Below are 15788 nucleotides of genomic sequence, written 5' to 3'. Positions count from 1 at the left end.
CCACACGGCCTTAGTATGCAGAAGTATATACAGAGAGATTCTCCCTTCTTAGAAAACTACTAATCCCACCATGTGGGCCCCATCCTCATGACTGACTCTAACCCTAAATGCTTCCCCAAGGCCCATCTCCAAATACCACCACACAGGGGGTATGAGTTCTGGGGGAACATAAACACTGAGCTCACAACAGCTATGAATATAGGATTATAAAAGAGACAGAAACGCATGAACATGTAAATGTACCCACGTGGGAATAGAGATTCAACAGTAAAAACAATAAAAAGGTTTATCGCGACCTTTAAAAATCAGCTTTTGGGGAATAGGCTTATACAAAAAGTGCTGATTTGATGGTAATATTACCTACACAATCTATGCATGGAAGAAACAGCAGAAAAAAACAACATCAAAATGCTAACAGTTACTCTGGGTGGTGCCACGATGAGCCAGGTTTATTTTCTTCCTTTACTTTGTAAATTGTCCACAAAGAATGGGAATCCCACATACAATCAGGAAAACATGGTTTCTTCCAATGCCCTATTGAAGCACAACTCATGTTATCTGTACTTTGTCAGCAGAGGTGGTCTCTTTTTTTTATTAGTTTATTTATTTTTGAGAGAGGGAGTGAGTGGGGAGGGGCAGAAAGGGACAGAGAGCATCCCTAGCAGGCTCCCCGCTGTCAGCACAGAGCCCAACGTGGGGGTCAGACTCACGAACCATGAGATCAGGACCTCAGCTGAAATCAAGAGTCAGATGCTAACGGACTAAGCCACCCAGGTGCCCCAGCAGAGTATTTTTTAATATTGAGTCCTCTTTGCCTCCCTGATCTCACCACACACACACACACACACACACACACACACACACACACACACACACTCAGTGGGGAGATAAGCAACCACGATGCCGAGGGTGACACGTAAGCCACACTGACGGTGGGAGACCTGTAGGTCAGTGCAGCCTGCACAAGAGGTGGCATGCACTTTGTCTCTGGAAAGATAAGAGGAGTTGCCAATGAAAGAGGAGCAGGGCAGACCCAGAATTCGGAGCCTGTATGCAGACAGAGGCCCGGAGGCCAGGCAGGGGGGAGGAGGAAAGTCACGGAAATCCGTGGGCCTGAGCCCGGCAGGAGAGATACTTGCTGCCTGGAGACATAAGCAGACTGGGCAGAGATGTCTCAAATGTCTCCGAGACCCACATTAAGAAATACGTTGCACAGCGGGGCTCAGGAAACACACACACACACACTCACCCCTAAAACACAGCTTCCAAAAAAAAAAAACCAACTTATCCTTACTTTCACTGATTCTCTCTGGTATCTTCTATTCTTGCTCTATTCTCTTTCCTTCCTTCTTATCAAGATGCTAGTCATCGCACACTACACAGACTTTGTGACCTACCACTGGGTCACCACTCACAGTCTGAAAATACACCAGGCTGGAGCATTTAACATATGAATGTGTGTAACCAGTGTCCAGGGGCCAAATGGAAATTCATTCAGATTTAGATATCTGGTAATCTTGGCAATAATGAAGCGCTCTCAGATTATAAAATATTAAAAATGGCCTTAGAAATTATTTTTATTTCAAGAAAAAAAAATTTTTTTTCATTTTGAGCAAATAATAAGTGGACAAGCTTAAAATTCAGACTTCATGAATGCCCAATTCATTGGAAAATTACAATTGTACCCAGGAGGTAAAAAGTTGCCAGAACAACAACAAAAAAGGCCTTGGTCTTAGCCCTCTATAAAGACCCATGCTAGTGGGGCGCCTGGGTGGCTCAGTTGGTTGAGAGTCCAACTTCGGCTCAGGTCATGATCTCACGGTTTGTGGGTTCAAGCCCCATGTCAGGCTCTGTGCTGACAGCTCAGAGCCTGAAGCCTGCTTGGGATTCTGTGTCTCCTTCTCGCTCTGCCCCTCCCCCGGTCCTGCTCTCTGTCCCTCTCTCTGTCTCAAAAATAAACATTAAAAAAAAATCCATGCTAGCAAGACAACATGATGATAAAAATGTCTCCTTTACTTAAAAGGCCCCTTTAAACCTGATATAAGGACAAAGATACACACCGTATCTAAGAACAAAAAAAGAAAATTTCTAGAGACATAGACCGAACTTAAGCAAGGTGTTCACTTGAAGCTTACCTGATGGCCACACAGGGGCCAGATCTGTAGCTGAGGGCATTTTACTACTTCTCATTAACACCAGAACTCTCATATAACAATACAAACTCTGGATGAATGGCAAACATTATCAAACACAGCAGGAGAAACTAATGAGAGGGCAATGACTGGCAATACCCCTGAAACTGAGCTCCTCTCCATTCAGAAAACAAAAGGACTCAAATTTTCTTCTGCAGCACAGACACGAGACTCTGCCAAAGCCCATATTCAAAAGTACAACAGAACCCAAGACAGGAGAGTGGGTTCAGAGAGGCCATCTGTAGGAAATCAACAAGATGTCTAAGACGCTCATTTCTTCCAAGATCATCTACTTACTAATACAACAACCTTTAAACTGGAAATTACTCCCTAGTTGCATCCTCTGTCAAGACAGACAACGGTGCTCCTTTATAAGGTTTACTACCTTTTCCTGAGGGTCTGGTTCCTATCCTGAAAGTGGTGAGCCTTGAGGGGCCTGGTGGCCCTAACACCTTGTGGCCATTCCAGGGCCACACCTGGCAGCTCACTGAAGGTTCAGCCCAGGCAGGGAGGATGCCCCAGGTGATCAGTTCCTTCTCCCAACTTGCCTAGTCCCTTAAGTCTAGACGGTTTACGGAAAGGAGAGTTTAGACAGAGCTCTGGAGGCCTGGAAAGACCCCAGGAATCCAAGTGGCTCCCAGAAAAGGGAGAATGTTAACCCAAAGAAATGCTCAGGTATTTTCCCACACCAGATCAGATGCTCGTAGGAGGAAGGAGAATAGGGTTGGATTTCCCCTAGAGAGTGGTAAGGCCAGACAAGTGAAAAGCTGTGGTTTTCTGGGGCTGTAATTAAAATAGGGTAATTACAGGATCGTTCTGATGAAAATCTCCCTTCTACTCAAGGCCTGGGCAGGAGCTATGACAGCACACTCCTGAGGGTCTTGTACTTAGATTCAGCGGCTAAAACCTCAGCCGCTCCAAGGCCCAGGGTACCTTTCACACCCATTCCTGAGGCTGCAAAGTGCTCATGGATTGTGTGTGTGTGTGTGTGTGTGTGTGTGTGTGTGTGTGTGTGTGTGTGTGTGTGTGTTGTTAACTCCTTTTCATTCATGGATGCCCAGACGATCATTTATCATTTTATGAACACGGGGTCATCGGCTGAGGGAAGGCAGGGGATGGAGACATTGGAATGTGCCCTAAAATGTCTAGAAATACAGCCCCTCCTAAATCCTTGAGCCTGAAGAAACACTTGCTGTTTACAATGTGGATGGGATGACAGTGAAAACCCCAGTCCACAGGGACAGAAGAGGGAAAGTTCTGTGCTCTCTTGGATGGTGGCTTCCCACCGACACGCAGTGGGTTGTGTAAATTGCAGGCTTTCATAATAATTACTAGGAGTTCGCTCTCCTTCAGTACCCACTGTCCAGCTACAGAAGTAACCTGCCTTCTCTCATCATCTGGTCTAACAAACTCCAGTTTCTTTACCTATGGTCTTAAGACATTTAGTAGAGACTTAATGCTCAATTTCTAACTATGAACAATTTTTTTTAGTTCTAAAATTAGAGCAATAACATTTATTCTGATCAGGATACAATGTACAATGTTATGTTCTTAAATTTACCATTATATCCTTAGGAGTATATAAATATTATTTTCTTTAAAAACAAACAAACAAGGGGTGCCTGGGTGGCTCAGTTGGTTGGGCGACCGACTTTGGCTCAGGTCGTGATCTCGCCATCTGTGAGTTCGAGCCCCACGTCGGGCTCTGTGCTGACAGCTCAGAGCCTGGAGCCTACTTCAGATTCTGTGTCTCCCCCTCTCTCTATCCCTCCCCTGTTCATGCTCTGTGTCTCTCTGTCTCTCAATAATAAACGTTAAAAAAAAATTAAAACAAACAAGGTGGCTTCTGGGTTTTTTAATATTTTTTTATGTTTTTATTTTATTTTTGAGAGAGAGTGCGAGACAGAGTGAGAGAGAGAGGGAGACACAGATCCAAAGCAGGCTCCAAGCTCTGAGCTGTCAGCACAGAGCCTGACGTGGGGCTTGAACTCATGAGCCATGAGATCATGACCTGAGCTGAAGCTGGACGCTTAACCAACTGAGCCACCCAGGCACCCCAGCTTCTGGTTTCTGTGTGAGCCCTATGTAACTTACAAAGTGACAGGTGGACTGAGAACCAATCTCTTGGTGGAACAAGTGTCTCTCTTCTGAAGAGAAGCACTGAAAACCCTCCTTCCTGGAATGAAATTTGAGAACTGCTACAAAGCAAGGTCTGAACTTGAATTCACGGCTTAAAATTGTCACTTCCAAAACAGACAGGAAAAAACAAGATGGGAGAACAATATTTTGCACAGAGACTTAATTTCAAAAAACTAGCAGTATATTCTTAAATCTCAAATCTACAGAGTTGATGTCACTGAGTTATAATTGACTTTATACATTTTTCAAACATAAAAGTCCCAAGAGCCATTCAGGAATGACAATTTTTTTTTTTTTTTTTTTGCCACTGGAATGTCATTGGGCACATTTCTGCAGGGCCACCCTGATGCTGTATGCCTGTAGGCAACTGAGGAAAAAAAAAAACAGTAACAAAAACAAACTCCACTGTCCTATGTAGCTAGAGTCTAAGTAAAATCAGATCAGGTCTAATTAAGAATATATTATGTCTCCACCCAAACCCTCTTCCCATCCTTTCCCCTCTCTCTGTCATGGAAATCTGGACTTAGGAAAAAGTCCTTCAAGTATTTAATGCTTCCATCTGTGGGCAATCGTCTGGCCCTGAGCACTGGAAGCAGCAACGCAGTGGGTAGAGGACCACTGAAAATGTCCCATGGCTCCAGAAGAAGCACAGAATGAAATGATGTAGAAACCTGTGGGATTACTTGAAAAGTTAGTCTCAGGCAATGAACACTTAGAAGCAAATGAAGAAACCTAGGACCAGAATGGGTGTGGTCTCACTCATCAAGGTGACCCAGCAAGTCAATAAAAGAATGGGGGCCAGAACTTTATTTCCAAACTAATGTCCATTTTCCATTACTATATTCTTTTTTTTAATGTTTATTTATTTATTTATTTGCAGGGGGGGGGGGTGGTACATAACTGGGGGAGGGGCTGAGAGACAGAGACAGAGAATCCCAAGCAGACTCCACACTGTCAGCACAGAGTCTGATGCAGGGCTCAGTCCCACGAACCAGGAGATCACGACCAGAACAGAAACCACGAGTGGGACCCTTAACCAACTGAGCCACCCAGGCACCCATTACTGTATTCTGCCTCTGCCTCCTCCAAATCACAGCTTGGTCTTATATCACCCTATGAGCCTGTCTTCATGCCTGAAGTCCTACCATTAGAGTGGTTCATTTAAAAAGGTAATTCTTTTCGGGAATCTTGTGTTTAGCTTATCTTATTCTTTTTTTTTTTTTTTTTTTTTTTTTTTATTTTTGGGACAGAGAGAGACAGAGCATGAACGGGGGAGGAGCAGAGAGAGAGGGAGACACAGAATCGGAAACAGGCTCCAGGCTCCGAGCCATCAGCCCAGAGCCCGACGCGGGGCTCGAACTCACGGACCGCGAGATCGTGACCTGGCTGAAGTCGGACGCTTAACCGACTGCGCCACCCAGGCGCCCAGCTTATCTTATTCTTTAATGTAAATACCTTTGGGAAGGGGATGTTGATAAATCAGTGATTTGTTTAACACTGCAGATCAATTTGTTCATCAGATGTGAATCAGTGACTTTGTTCCCAGAACCCTGGGGAATTAAAGAGTAGAAGGAACCAAGTTCCAGGTGACTTCAGAGGAAAACTTCAGTCTTCAGCGAGATACTCTTGGAAGGCTCTCTGGACATGCGGCCCTGACTCCTTGAGGTACAATAATGAGAGCTTAACCAACAGCTAGTTGGCTGTGACATTCAGGTCTGCCAAAGGTTAGTTCTGGAAAATGAAGGCAGACCAAGGGGAAATCCATTCAAGAGTAGACACAGACCCACACTAATCTTAGGGTCATAGTACGTCAGAAAGACACAGGTGTGTTAGCCAAAGGTCCACGTGATACGGAGCAGGTATCCTAAGCAGGGAAAAAGCAGGCCAATGACAAGGACTCAGGGCAAACTAGGAAGCAGATTTCCTGTGCCAGTAAACAAAAAAGTGCTAGACCAGACGGCAAGACACCAAGAGACCTAGTACCAACCAAAAATCAGAAAGTGGGCCTGAGCCCATTGTGGAGAACAGAGCTCCTACCAAGCCAGCGTCCAGTCCTAGGCACCCTTTAGAGCCCCAATACTTAGGTACAGAATTGGCCCTCGAGAGCAGGAAGGCATTAAGCAAGTACTAGAAGTAAGCCTGTCGATGTGACAGGCTCCCTGAAAGAGGAAGTGGACAGTCACCCCTAAGCAGTGACTCCTACTTCACGGTTCAGCAGTTCATAGGCCCAGGTTCTGGTCGGCAGCTGCTTGCGTGACTCATATTTAGAACCTGAGTGCAGAGGAATAAAAGGGAATGACTTATTCCCTAACAGAAGAATAAGGCTGAGAACAATGTCAAGTTTGACACAGTATTAAGAAAATGAACTTTGGGGGCACCTAGGTGGCTCAGTCAGTTAAGCATCCTACTCTTGATTTTGGCTCGGGTCACGATCTCACGGTTGGCAATTTCGAGCCCTGCAATGGGCTCCACACTGATGGTGCAGAGCCTGCTTGGGATTCTCTCTCTCCCTCTCCCTCTGCCCCTCCCCTCCTCTCTCTCTCTTTCTCTCTCTCTCTCTCTCTCAAAACAAACTTTTTTTTTAAATTTTTTTTCTTAATGTTTTTATTTATTTTTGAGACAGAGACAGAGCATGAACGGGGGAGGGTCAGAGAGAGGGAGACACATAATCTGAAACAGGCTCCAGGCTCTGAGCTGTCAGCACAGAGCCTGACGCGGGGCTCAAACTCATGGACCGAGAGATCATGACCTGAGCCGAAGTCGGCCGCTCAACCGACTGAGCCACCCAGGCGCCCCTCAAAACAAACTTTAAAAAACAAAAATAAAGAAGACGAACTTTGGAGGGACAGGTTACTGTTGCGATGAGTGTTTCACAGCCAGTTTCCTGCCTAAAAAACCAGCAAGAATACCTTCTGTTTAGGTCCTCCCAGGGCCACAGTCGACAAGCTTGTGCTGACTCATCAAAACAACAGGCCCAAAACGCAGCCGCAAAATCCTGTAAACCTGGGTAAGCAACATTTTAGACACACAAGAGTCTGGTTTTGTCAAGCAAGGGAATCTAAGATACTCTGTGGTCTGAGATGCCCGCCAGATGTGACAAAAGGCCAGGGGCTTCGCCTGGGCTGGCCGCCCCCACCCATGCTCGGGGAGCTAGGACTCGGAGGCGGGTCCCCCCAAGGCATGGGTCGGATTAGGAGGTTTCCGGAAGACCCAGCCGCTCCAGAATACTCTCCAGGTGGAAGTCATTTCTTTGTCTCATGCAAGTGAGTCGATTCAAATGTCTCCTGTTAGCTGAGGGAATCCCTTAATAGAATCCATGACTTTATCAGAACCAAGCAAAATCCCTGGATCAAAGGATGGCACAGAGACTTCAAGGCTGCCTTCAGATCCTTGTAAGGGGGCCTGAGACAGACCCTCCAGCAGGAGAATAGACTGAGTTGGGTCTCTAGAGTCTTCCTTAACTTGAATTCAAACTGCCTCAGGCTCCCTGGAAATCCAGCGCCCCAGACTAGGAAAGGACCACGTTCCGTGCATTCTTTGGTCCCAAGAATATTAAACCAAAGTAGTCCATCAAGTTCTAAGGGATGCTAAAGAGTTTTTAAATCCCATGTCAATCAAATCCACAAATACAAACCTCTCCCCCAAGTCCTACGCCAAGAGTAGGGTGAGGAATTTGCCTTGTGATTTTCTAAAAATTCTACAGATGCCCAAGCATAAAGTGGGAAGTGACTAGCAAGAATTCATTAAGAGGAAGTGGCCACCACAGTCCCACCAGCGACTTAAGTGACTTTAAGCTGTGACCCTCTTTAACATTTGGCTGCACCCCAAACACCCACAGCCATTGTTAACATCCTGACAAACAGACAAGCAGACACGCGTGCACAGGGCTGACACGCGGACAGTCTCACTTTCTGCAGGGAGCAGTACTGTTTTCCACAATCTGTTACTCCAGGCCGACGGCTTTCTCTTTAATTCAGAACAAATTTCTCCAGTTCACAGCTCCATGTGTGCAGACCAAGTCCCCTGGCTTCTCTGAGAGAGGGGAGCTCAGCTTCAAGCAGTCAGGCAAACCGAGATTGGAGGACATACCAAGTTATCTCATTGTGCCCGAGTCAAATGACATTTCCTGCTTTTTCTGCCTAGCAAACTCTTACTCAGCATTCAAGACTCTGCTTAAATTTCCCCCCTTAGGTGACACACCCAAAGCGTCCTCAAAATTCTCTGCTTTGGACTTCCCAGCCCTTTGATTCCTGTCTCCTATCCTATGCACTGAAATTTTTCTGTTTAAGGCATGTGCACACATTTTTGGTAGGAAGGTAAACTGGTAAAACCTTTTTGGAGAGCATTTCGGAAATGTCTACGAAAATGACGATGCACATACGCTCTGATTCAACAATCAGACCTCCAGGACTTTCTCTTGCAGATCAACTCACGCCAAGCAAGCAGCCAGGCTGTTGTAACTACGTAAATATGGAAACAATCTAAAAGTGCATTCTAATCTACTGTGCAACCATCTAATGTGGGTCTGGGTAAATAGATACAGTGGAATATCACGTGACTGTTCAAAAGCACCAAGGAGCTCTCTCTATATTGTTACCTGTAAGTTTTTCCCCAAACTCCTCCAATATTTTTGATCGTCTTTTTTTCCCCAGCTTTACTGAAGTATGACTGACAAACTGATTCAAAACTTGATGTGACGGCTCACATTAGCCCACTGAAAGACGTTTCTCCGTCCCTCTCCGTCTCTCCTTCTCTCTCTAGGTCTCTCATGTGTTTTGTCTTCCCCTGAGCATTAAACAACGGAGTACAACTTTGGCAATGGTTTTCACCGGACATGAAGTATGAGGTGAAGGGCGTCAGAATATGCCACTCCAAAGCAGGCCACTTTGGTATAGGAAGTATTTTGAGCTGAAGGCAATTGAGAAAAAATAGACACAGCCTCTCTGCCTCCAAAGCCTCTCTTCCTTCTCCCCATCTGCCTAAAAGCAGGGCATAAATTTCCTTCATGAAGGAGTTCTCTCCCCATACAAGAAAGAAAACTTTTATTATCAGAGGTGGAGATGACAGGTAGTTGTGTCTACACAAACAAACCTTACTAAAATAATCCTTATCTTCGATTACTTCCCTATATATTTACCTTTCCATAATTTACTGCCCCTAGAAACCAAAACCCCTCTTTCCTTTGTCTAGTCATTTCTCCACGATGTATCATGCTTCCAAAATGGCACATAAGCTTTCAAATCAACCCCTTCTTTGGATTTTCACCTCTTTTGTGTATAGCCCCCGTGCAGGTAAAACTGAAAACATCAAATAAACTTGTATGCCTTTTCTTCCTGTTAATCCGATTTTGCATTAGCTTAATTTGCAGGACACAGAACATAAGAAGGTAGAGGGAAGATTTTTTTCCTCCCCTACACAGGTGTGTCAGAAAAGCTCACTGCACTGGTGACACTGGAGTCAAGCTGTGTGAATGCTGGAACACAAGATGGAGAGGGCGCCACTGTTCCCAGAAATAGTACCGATGGATACTGCCTCCAGCCTTTGCTGCTTTATAGTGTAGCTAGAAGATGTTCCCAACCACAGCCCACTCCACCTTCTTCCGGACAAGGACTTTATGATGTATCTAGATTTTTTATGTATTTGCCATGAATAAAAAGTTTAGCTGCTGCAAAGTTACAAGGAAATAAAAGGTTATTCTACTCTCAAAAAGTATCTCAGAGTCTAATACAGAAGCATTGAAAGAGGGGAGTTATACAACACAAATGCAAATAACACAACTGCCTAAGTCAATAAAGGTGGCTGCCTGAAACAAAAGCCAGTCCTTGGGGCGCCTGGGTGGCTCAGTGGGTTAAGTATCCGACTTCAGCTCAGGTCATGATCTCGCAGTCCGTGAGTTCGAGCCCCGCGTCGGGCTCTGTGCTGACAGCTCAGAGCCTGGGGCCTGCTTTGGACTCTGTGTCCCCCCATCTCTCTCTGCCCCTCCCCTACACACGCTTTGCTTTGCTCTGTCTCTCAAAAATAAATAAATGTGAAAACAAATTAAAAAACAAAAACAAAAAAGCCAATCTAATAGATCCTCATAGATTTCTCTGTCCAAAAGACATAGCTTGCACTTAAGGCCGGTGTGCCATTCTCAGGTCAAACCAAAACACCACTTCCTAGATCTGAGACCTTTAAGTGGCTTAGTTGACTTCATTAAGTCCTACTTCACCCATAAAATGGGGATATTAGGACCCACCTCATAGGGAAGTTAGAATAACTAAATGAGATAGAACACATAAAATGCTTTGCATAGTACCGGATACTTAGGGCCAAATAAATGTTAGCTATTATTATCGTCATCATAATCACCATTCTGGAAGTTTCAGAATGTTTTCCAAACTTTATTCTGCCACCAGGCATAAATGCAGCATCACGTTTATGAAGGAAACTATCCAAGTGCACATTTCTAGCCAACCCCATCTCACCGTTGATGAATTTATTTATTCAGAGGGGAAAAAAAAATACACAAAAGTTCCGATCATTTTAGATGAAAACCTTTTTCCTCTCAACAGTGTTACATAAGCAGCATATGTATGCCATCTTTGAAGTTTATGTTTTTATTGTAAATACAAAAGAACCCCAAATACTGACATTTGCTTTTTCAAAGTCCCACGAATTTATTTTCATAAGACACATAAAATATTTACGCTGTTTTATTTCCACCACCAAGATCAATAAGCCATTTAAAAGAACTGGTCAAGGTCAGACATCAGGCTTCCAACTACAGTGTAGGGTTATCAAACCGGCTTAGAAAGAGACGATTTTAGTTCAAATCTCATTCAATATCCTTTGGCCCATCTTTACAGAATAAAGTCTCAGAATAAAGTCTTTTTTTAAAAAAAGGTCTTTGTGAGAATACAAGCTGTCCTCTACACTCTGAGAAGCCAGGTGGCTTCACCCTAATTGATCAGCAAGGCTTGGGAGGGCGGCTGAAAAGAACAAAAAGTGCTGTATTTATAAAACTGAGAGGCTACATTGGTCCCAAAGAAGGAGGGCGGTCCCATAGAGAATAAGCTAAAGACTATTAAGTCATGACTAAAAACCATATTAGACGGTGGCCCATCTAATAATTAGAGGGAAGAGTTTCAATGACACACCTTGAGTGGCCAAAAGTGACCCTATAAAAGGAAATCAGTAAGAAAGGAAAAGTCAAAATGTGACAATTGATTTTTTTTTTAATGTTTATTTATTTTGAGAGAGAGAGACAGAGGGATAGAGTGCAAGTGGGGGAGGGGCAGAGAGCAAGGGAGACACAGAATCTGAAGCAGGTTCCAGGCTCTGAGCTGTCGGCGCAGAGCCCAATGTGGGGCTGGAACTCACAAACCGTGAGATCATGACCTGAGCCTAAGACGGACACTTAATCGACTGAGCCACCCAGGCGCCCTGACAACTGATTTTCAAGCAGAGTGTAAATGATAATTTACTGACTGTAGGAAATCAGCCAATCAACAGCAAACCACTTAAAATTGAAACTGAGACACCCTTCTGAGGATAACTGTGCCTTCTTTTTTGAATAAAATAGATTCGGAGAATCCTGAGAACAGTATCACTAGATAGGCAGGGATGGTATTTCTATGTTTACATATTGTTTTTCTATATGTATTTCCTAAATTTTCTACAATAAAAATATATATTTTGAAGCTTGGAGAAAGAAAGAGGTAGAAAAAACATATTACTTTTATTTTTAATACCAAGATTTTTCTTAACAAAATGGGTAAGATCAGCCATCCAATTATAGATATAGGTTAATCTAAGATATTGTCTAAGATACATAAATTTGCCCCATCAGGCTCGACACCTCCATGGGCGAGACCTTATTTTATCATTCCTTGGAAGCCCAGTATCTAGCACGAGGCCTAAAAGATTAGCTGCATATATTAAGAAATGTTTAGCAAATGAATTTTGGATGTGGCTGCAAACCCACACTCTGGTGTAACCCCAGGAAGGTACAAAAGAAAATGGTCCCCTTATGGGACATATGCCAATCATCCCAATAGGTACATTACTGACATTATAGCTTAATGTCTCTTGCTACTAAAATCTTCCATGAAGGCCTGTGTGCTCCCTCACCTAGCTCCCCTCCTTTTGGCACTGCGTGTGGACTTGAACCATGCTGTTTTGCTGGGGTCTTGCTCTGCAGGAAGCTACAGGGACTACTACCGTGATAGAGACCATCTTACAGAGATGTCCGGTTCACTCCAACACTTTGAAAGAACCCATGGGAAGTTGATCTCAGATCTCAGGGTCATTAAAGTAACTCTCCTCAGAGCAAGTAATACATTTTAATTTTATGATGAGTAGGAATCTTATAATTGATCTTTTATCTTTATGCCGGAAGCTGAGAGCCAAATCTATAGCCATCTTTTAGAAACCCGGGAGGACCTTGGGACATGAATGTCTGTAAGCTAACCTTTCCTCTGGTTTCCTCTTATTCTTCTTCCCTCCTTCTACATGGCCCTTTCTTGCCTTCTTAACAGCTGGGATGAGGCAGGGTATAAACAAATCAAGAAGCCAAAAATTAAATGCACCCCCCCCACCCCTAATTTCAAGCTGCTCCAGACATTTTTCACCCATGCATCTTGCGTGCAGGATAAGAGTGTAGAGCTCAACACCACTCTCCTCACTGCTGTTGGCCAGGGGGTGACCTTTATATGCCATCTGTGATCTGAAAATCTGACTGAGGACCAGAGACACTTTCCTTTCCACTCCCACCCACCAGCTCTAACATACACAAGACCATGAATGCGAATGGTGCACGGTGATGTTAAGGCAGAACAGCATTATGAGTAAGAAACGCAGATTCTGAAACCAGAGGGACCTCAGTACTAATCCTGCCTGCTCCGCTCTACCGGCTACTGACCTTGGGCAAGTTACTTAACCTCTCTGTGCCTTGCCTTAATTTCCTCGCCTGTGCAATGGGAACAATAATGGCACTGACCCAACAGGGTTGTTGTGAGAAGTAAATGAGTTAATACATGTAAAGTGATTAGATCAGTGCCTGGCACTCAGTACGTGCGTGCCACTACTCTAATGGGACAGGACAGTTTTGTTTTCCATTAAGCCAGGCCATGCGATGTCTCAACTCTGATTGAAAGTAGAATGTCTCACTGTAAATGAGTAAACTCACAAACTGATTTCTGTGGTCACCTTGAGTTCGGATCTCATTTAAAAATCAGTGTGGAGTCAAAGCTCTTTCAAACATTTGCTTTCTGATTTGCTGAAGAGAAGGAGAATGCAGCAATGTCCAACAACAAAACAGTTTGTGGGAGTGTATCCCCAACGGTCACAGTGGGATCCTTCCATCAAACCTGACTATGCCCGACTACTCATGCACACGCTTGGACATCGCAGTCAATGCTTTCCCAGCTGCAGCACAGACATCACTTGAAGGTCTAGAGAAATGAAAAAGCTCATGGACTTCTCAGGACATTCTTTAAAATAAAGTACTTTGTTCGGCGATCAAAGAAGAACAACAAGGCTTTGTTGGATACTTGAGGTCCTGATTTACATCTGATTTTTACCTCCTACACGTGCTCTTAAAATGCAAACTCCTCATCAGATTCCACTTATGAAGAAACACAGAACCCAGCACTAGCCCCGCCCCATCTTTGCTCACAGCAAAGCCAAAGTCCCAGCAACTTCCTTCACACCCAGTCCACCAAAAAATTTAAGTCCTCGGTGAATGACTGTCACAGATATGAGTTTGTACATAATTTTCAAATAAAATGACTTGAAACTGCCACAGTATGATGGCAAAGAAAGAAAACTAGATAATCATGAAAGGTGTAGTACTTGCAACCAAGGTTGCTTCTAAATTTGATGTGAAAGGACACATTTCAGCTCCTGCGATACTGAAGTTCCAGGAGACTGGAAGAAACAACCCGAGAGTGTGTCAGGGCCATTTATCTTCCATTTCCTACGTTTCCCGTAATTACTCCCCAAATGAATGCACGAGTTTGTTACAGTACTGAATCGAAATACGTCAGCCCCTTTCACATTCTCCTTTCTCCATATCATAGAAAATATTCTAAGAATAGAATCAAAAATGAACAGGGCCTGTAGGCCAAGAACACTGCTTGGAGGAATTTAGTAATCTCACCCTCTCCAGCTTAAGCCCCGCAAATTCACTGGGGGAGCGGAGGCAGTGGACTTGTACAGCACGATAAAGAGACACTCCCGAACTGCAACAGCCGAGATTACTCTGCCGCAGCCTAGATTCTCCTCGCCACGAGCTAGAGTACAGAGTTTTCTAAATGATTTCCCCAAGATCCCGAGGTCAGTTTCAAAAGCGGCTCCTCTCAAAAGTCCCAAAGGACACTCGCTCACCCACCCCACCCTGCAAGCAGAGCACTTCCCGTTCGCTCTGGCCGGTCAAGAACTCTAACTTGACAGTGACACACACTGAAAAAAAGGAGGAAGTGGCTAAAAGACCATTGCAAGGCATAGATACATATATGTATTTCTTTAAGAGGGGCAAGATCCCTGTCTTCTGGTGAAGCTTCAATGGGAAGTAGCCATCACACCCACTAGAAAGTTGCAGCGAATGATAATGTCGCAAAATCGAGGGCGACTCCTCTCTAAAAGAAAAAAAAAAAATTTAATCCTGGAAATCCTCTTGCTGTCCAAAACGCTTCCCTCCCCGCTGCGAACGCAACAAAGCGACCCATCCCGGTGGGTCGGCTCCCGAGAGCGAGGCTCCAGGCCGGATACGTGCGTGGTCTGCCCTGCCAAGTGGCAGAGGAAGCGCAGGGCACCAAGGCGGCCAGGGGACCCCGCGAGCAGCTCCCTTACCTGGTTTGACCGGTTTGGGTGGCGGCTTCGACATCGCGCTTCCTGGAGCGGCGGAGCCTCGAGACCAAGCACGAAAAGCCAACCGAACGCCCCGCCAGCCGGCACGCCGGGGGCCCCAAAGTTTCTTTTTGTCTGCTGTGCGGCGGTACGCCTTCAGGGACCTGCGCCCACCCTTGGCCGTCGGACTAGCGAACGCAGTCAGAGCCGCTCGGCGCCGTGCCCCGCCCCGCCCCGCGGCCGCCCGAGCCTCCCGAGCGCGCGGCCGGGCGACGAGGAAGTGGCCGCCGTCTGGCCTCCGAGCGCTAATTGGCTCCCGGGCTGGCAGCTCCGGCGCGGCGGGAGCGCGGGCGGCGCGCGCGGCGGCGCGCGCGGCGGCGGAACGAGCCGAAGCCGAGGGAGGGCGCCGCAGGCTCGCGCCGGGGCTGGCCGGGCTGCGCGCGCCCCCGATGAGAAAGGGCCGGACCTTGCGGGGGCGCACGCGCGCGCGTGGCCCGGGTGGCCGGAGTCCCGCCCCGCCCCGCCCCGCCGGGGCTGGAGCCGGCGCCGCGTCCGGCCCGAGTGGGACGGAGCCCTCGGTTGGCGGCTGCTACCTGGGCCGCCTCCTACCGGGTAGGAGCGCGGAAG

The 15788-nt window shown here is 45.8% G+C and overlaps 1 protein-coding gene across 1 annotated transcript in view; it reads right to left on the bottom strand.

Annotated features, from left to right (window-relative positions):
• OSTF1 (osteoclast stimulating factor 1) overlaps positions 1-15610 on the bottom strand; it is a 57079-nt gene extending 41469 nt beyond the window's left edge. Inside the window, exon 1 of the mRNA XM_019463580.2 lies at positions 15165-15610. Coding sequence (XP_019319125.2) covers positions 15165-15198 — 34 coding nt within the window. The 5' untranslated portion in view covers positions 15199-15610. The remainder of the gene's footprint in view (positions 1-15164) is intronic.
• Between the last annotated feature and the right edge of the window lie 178 nt (positions 15611-15788).

The sequence above is a fragment of the Panthera pardus genome, unplaced genomic scaffold (genome assembly GCF_024362965.1).
Source record: "Panthera pardus isolate Hobbes unplaced genomic scaffold, ASM2436296v1 HiC_scaffold_20, whole genome shotgun sequence".
Lineage (NCBI taxonomy): Eukaryota > Metazoa > Chordata > Mammalia > Carnivora > Felidae > Panthera > Panthera pardus.
The sequence above is the reverse complement of the archived record's forward strand: the minus strand, read 5'-3'. Positions and strand labels throughout refer to the sequence as shown.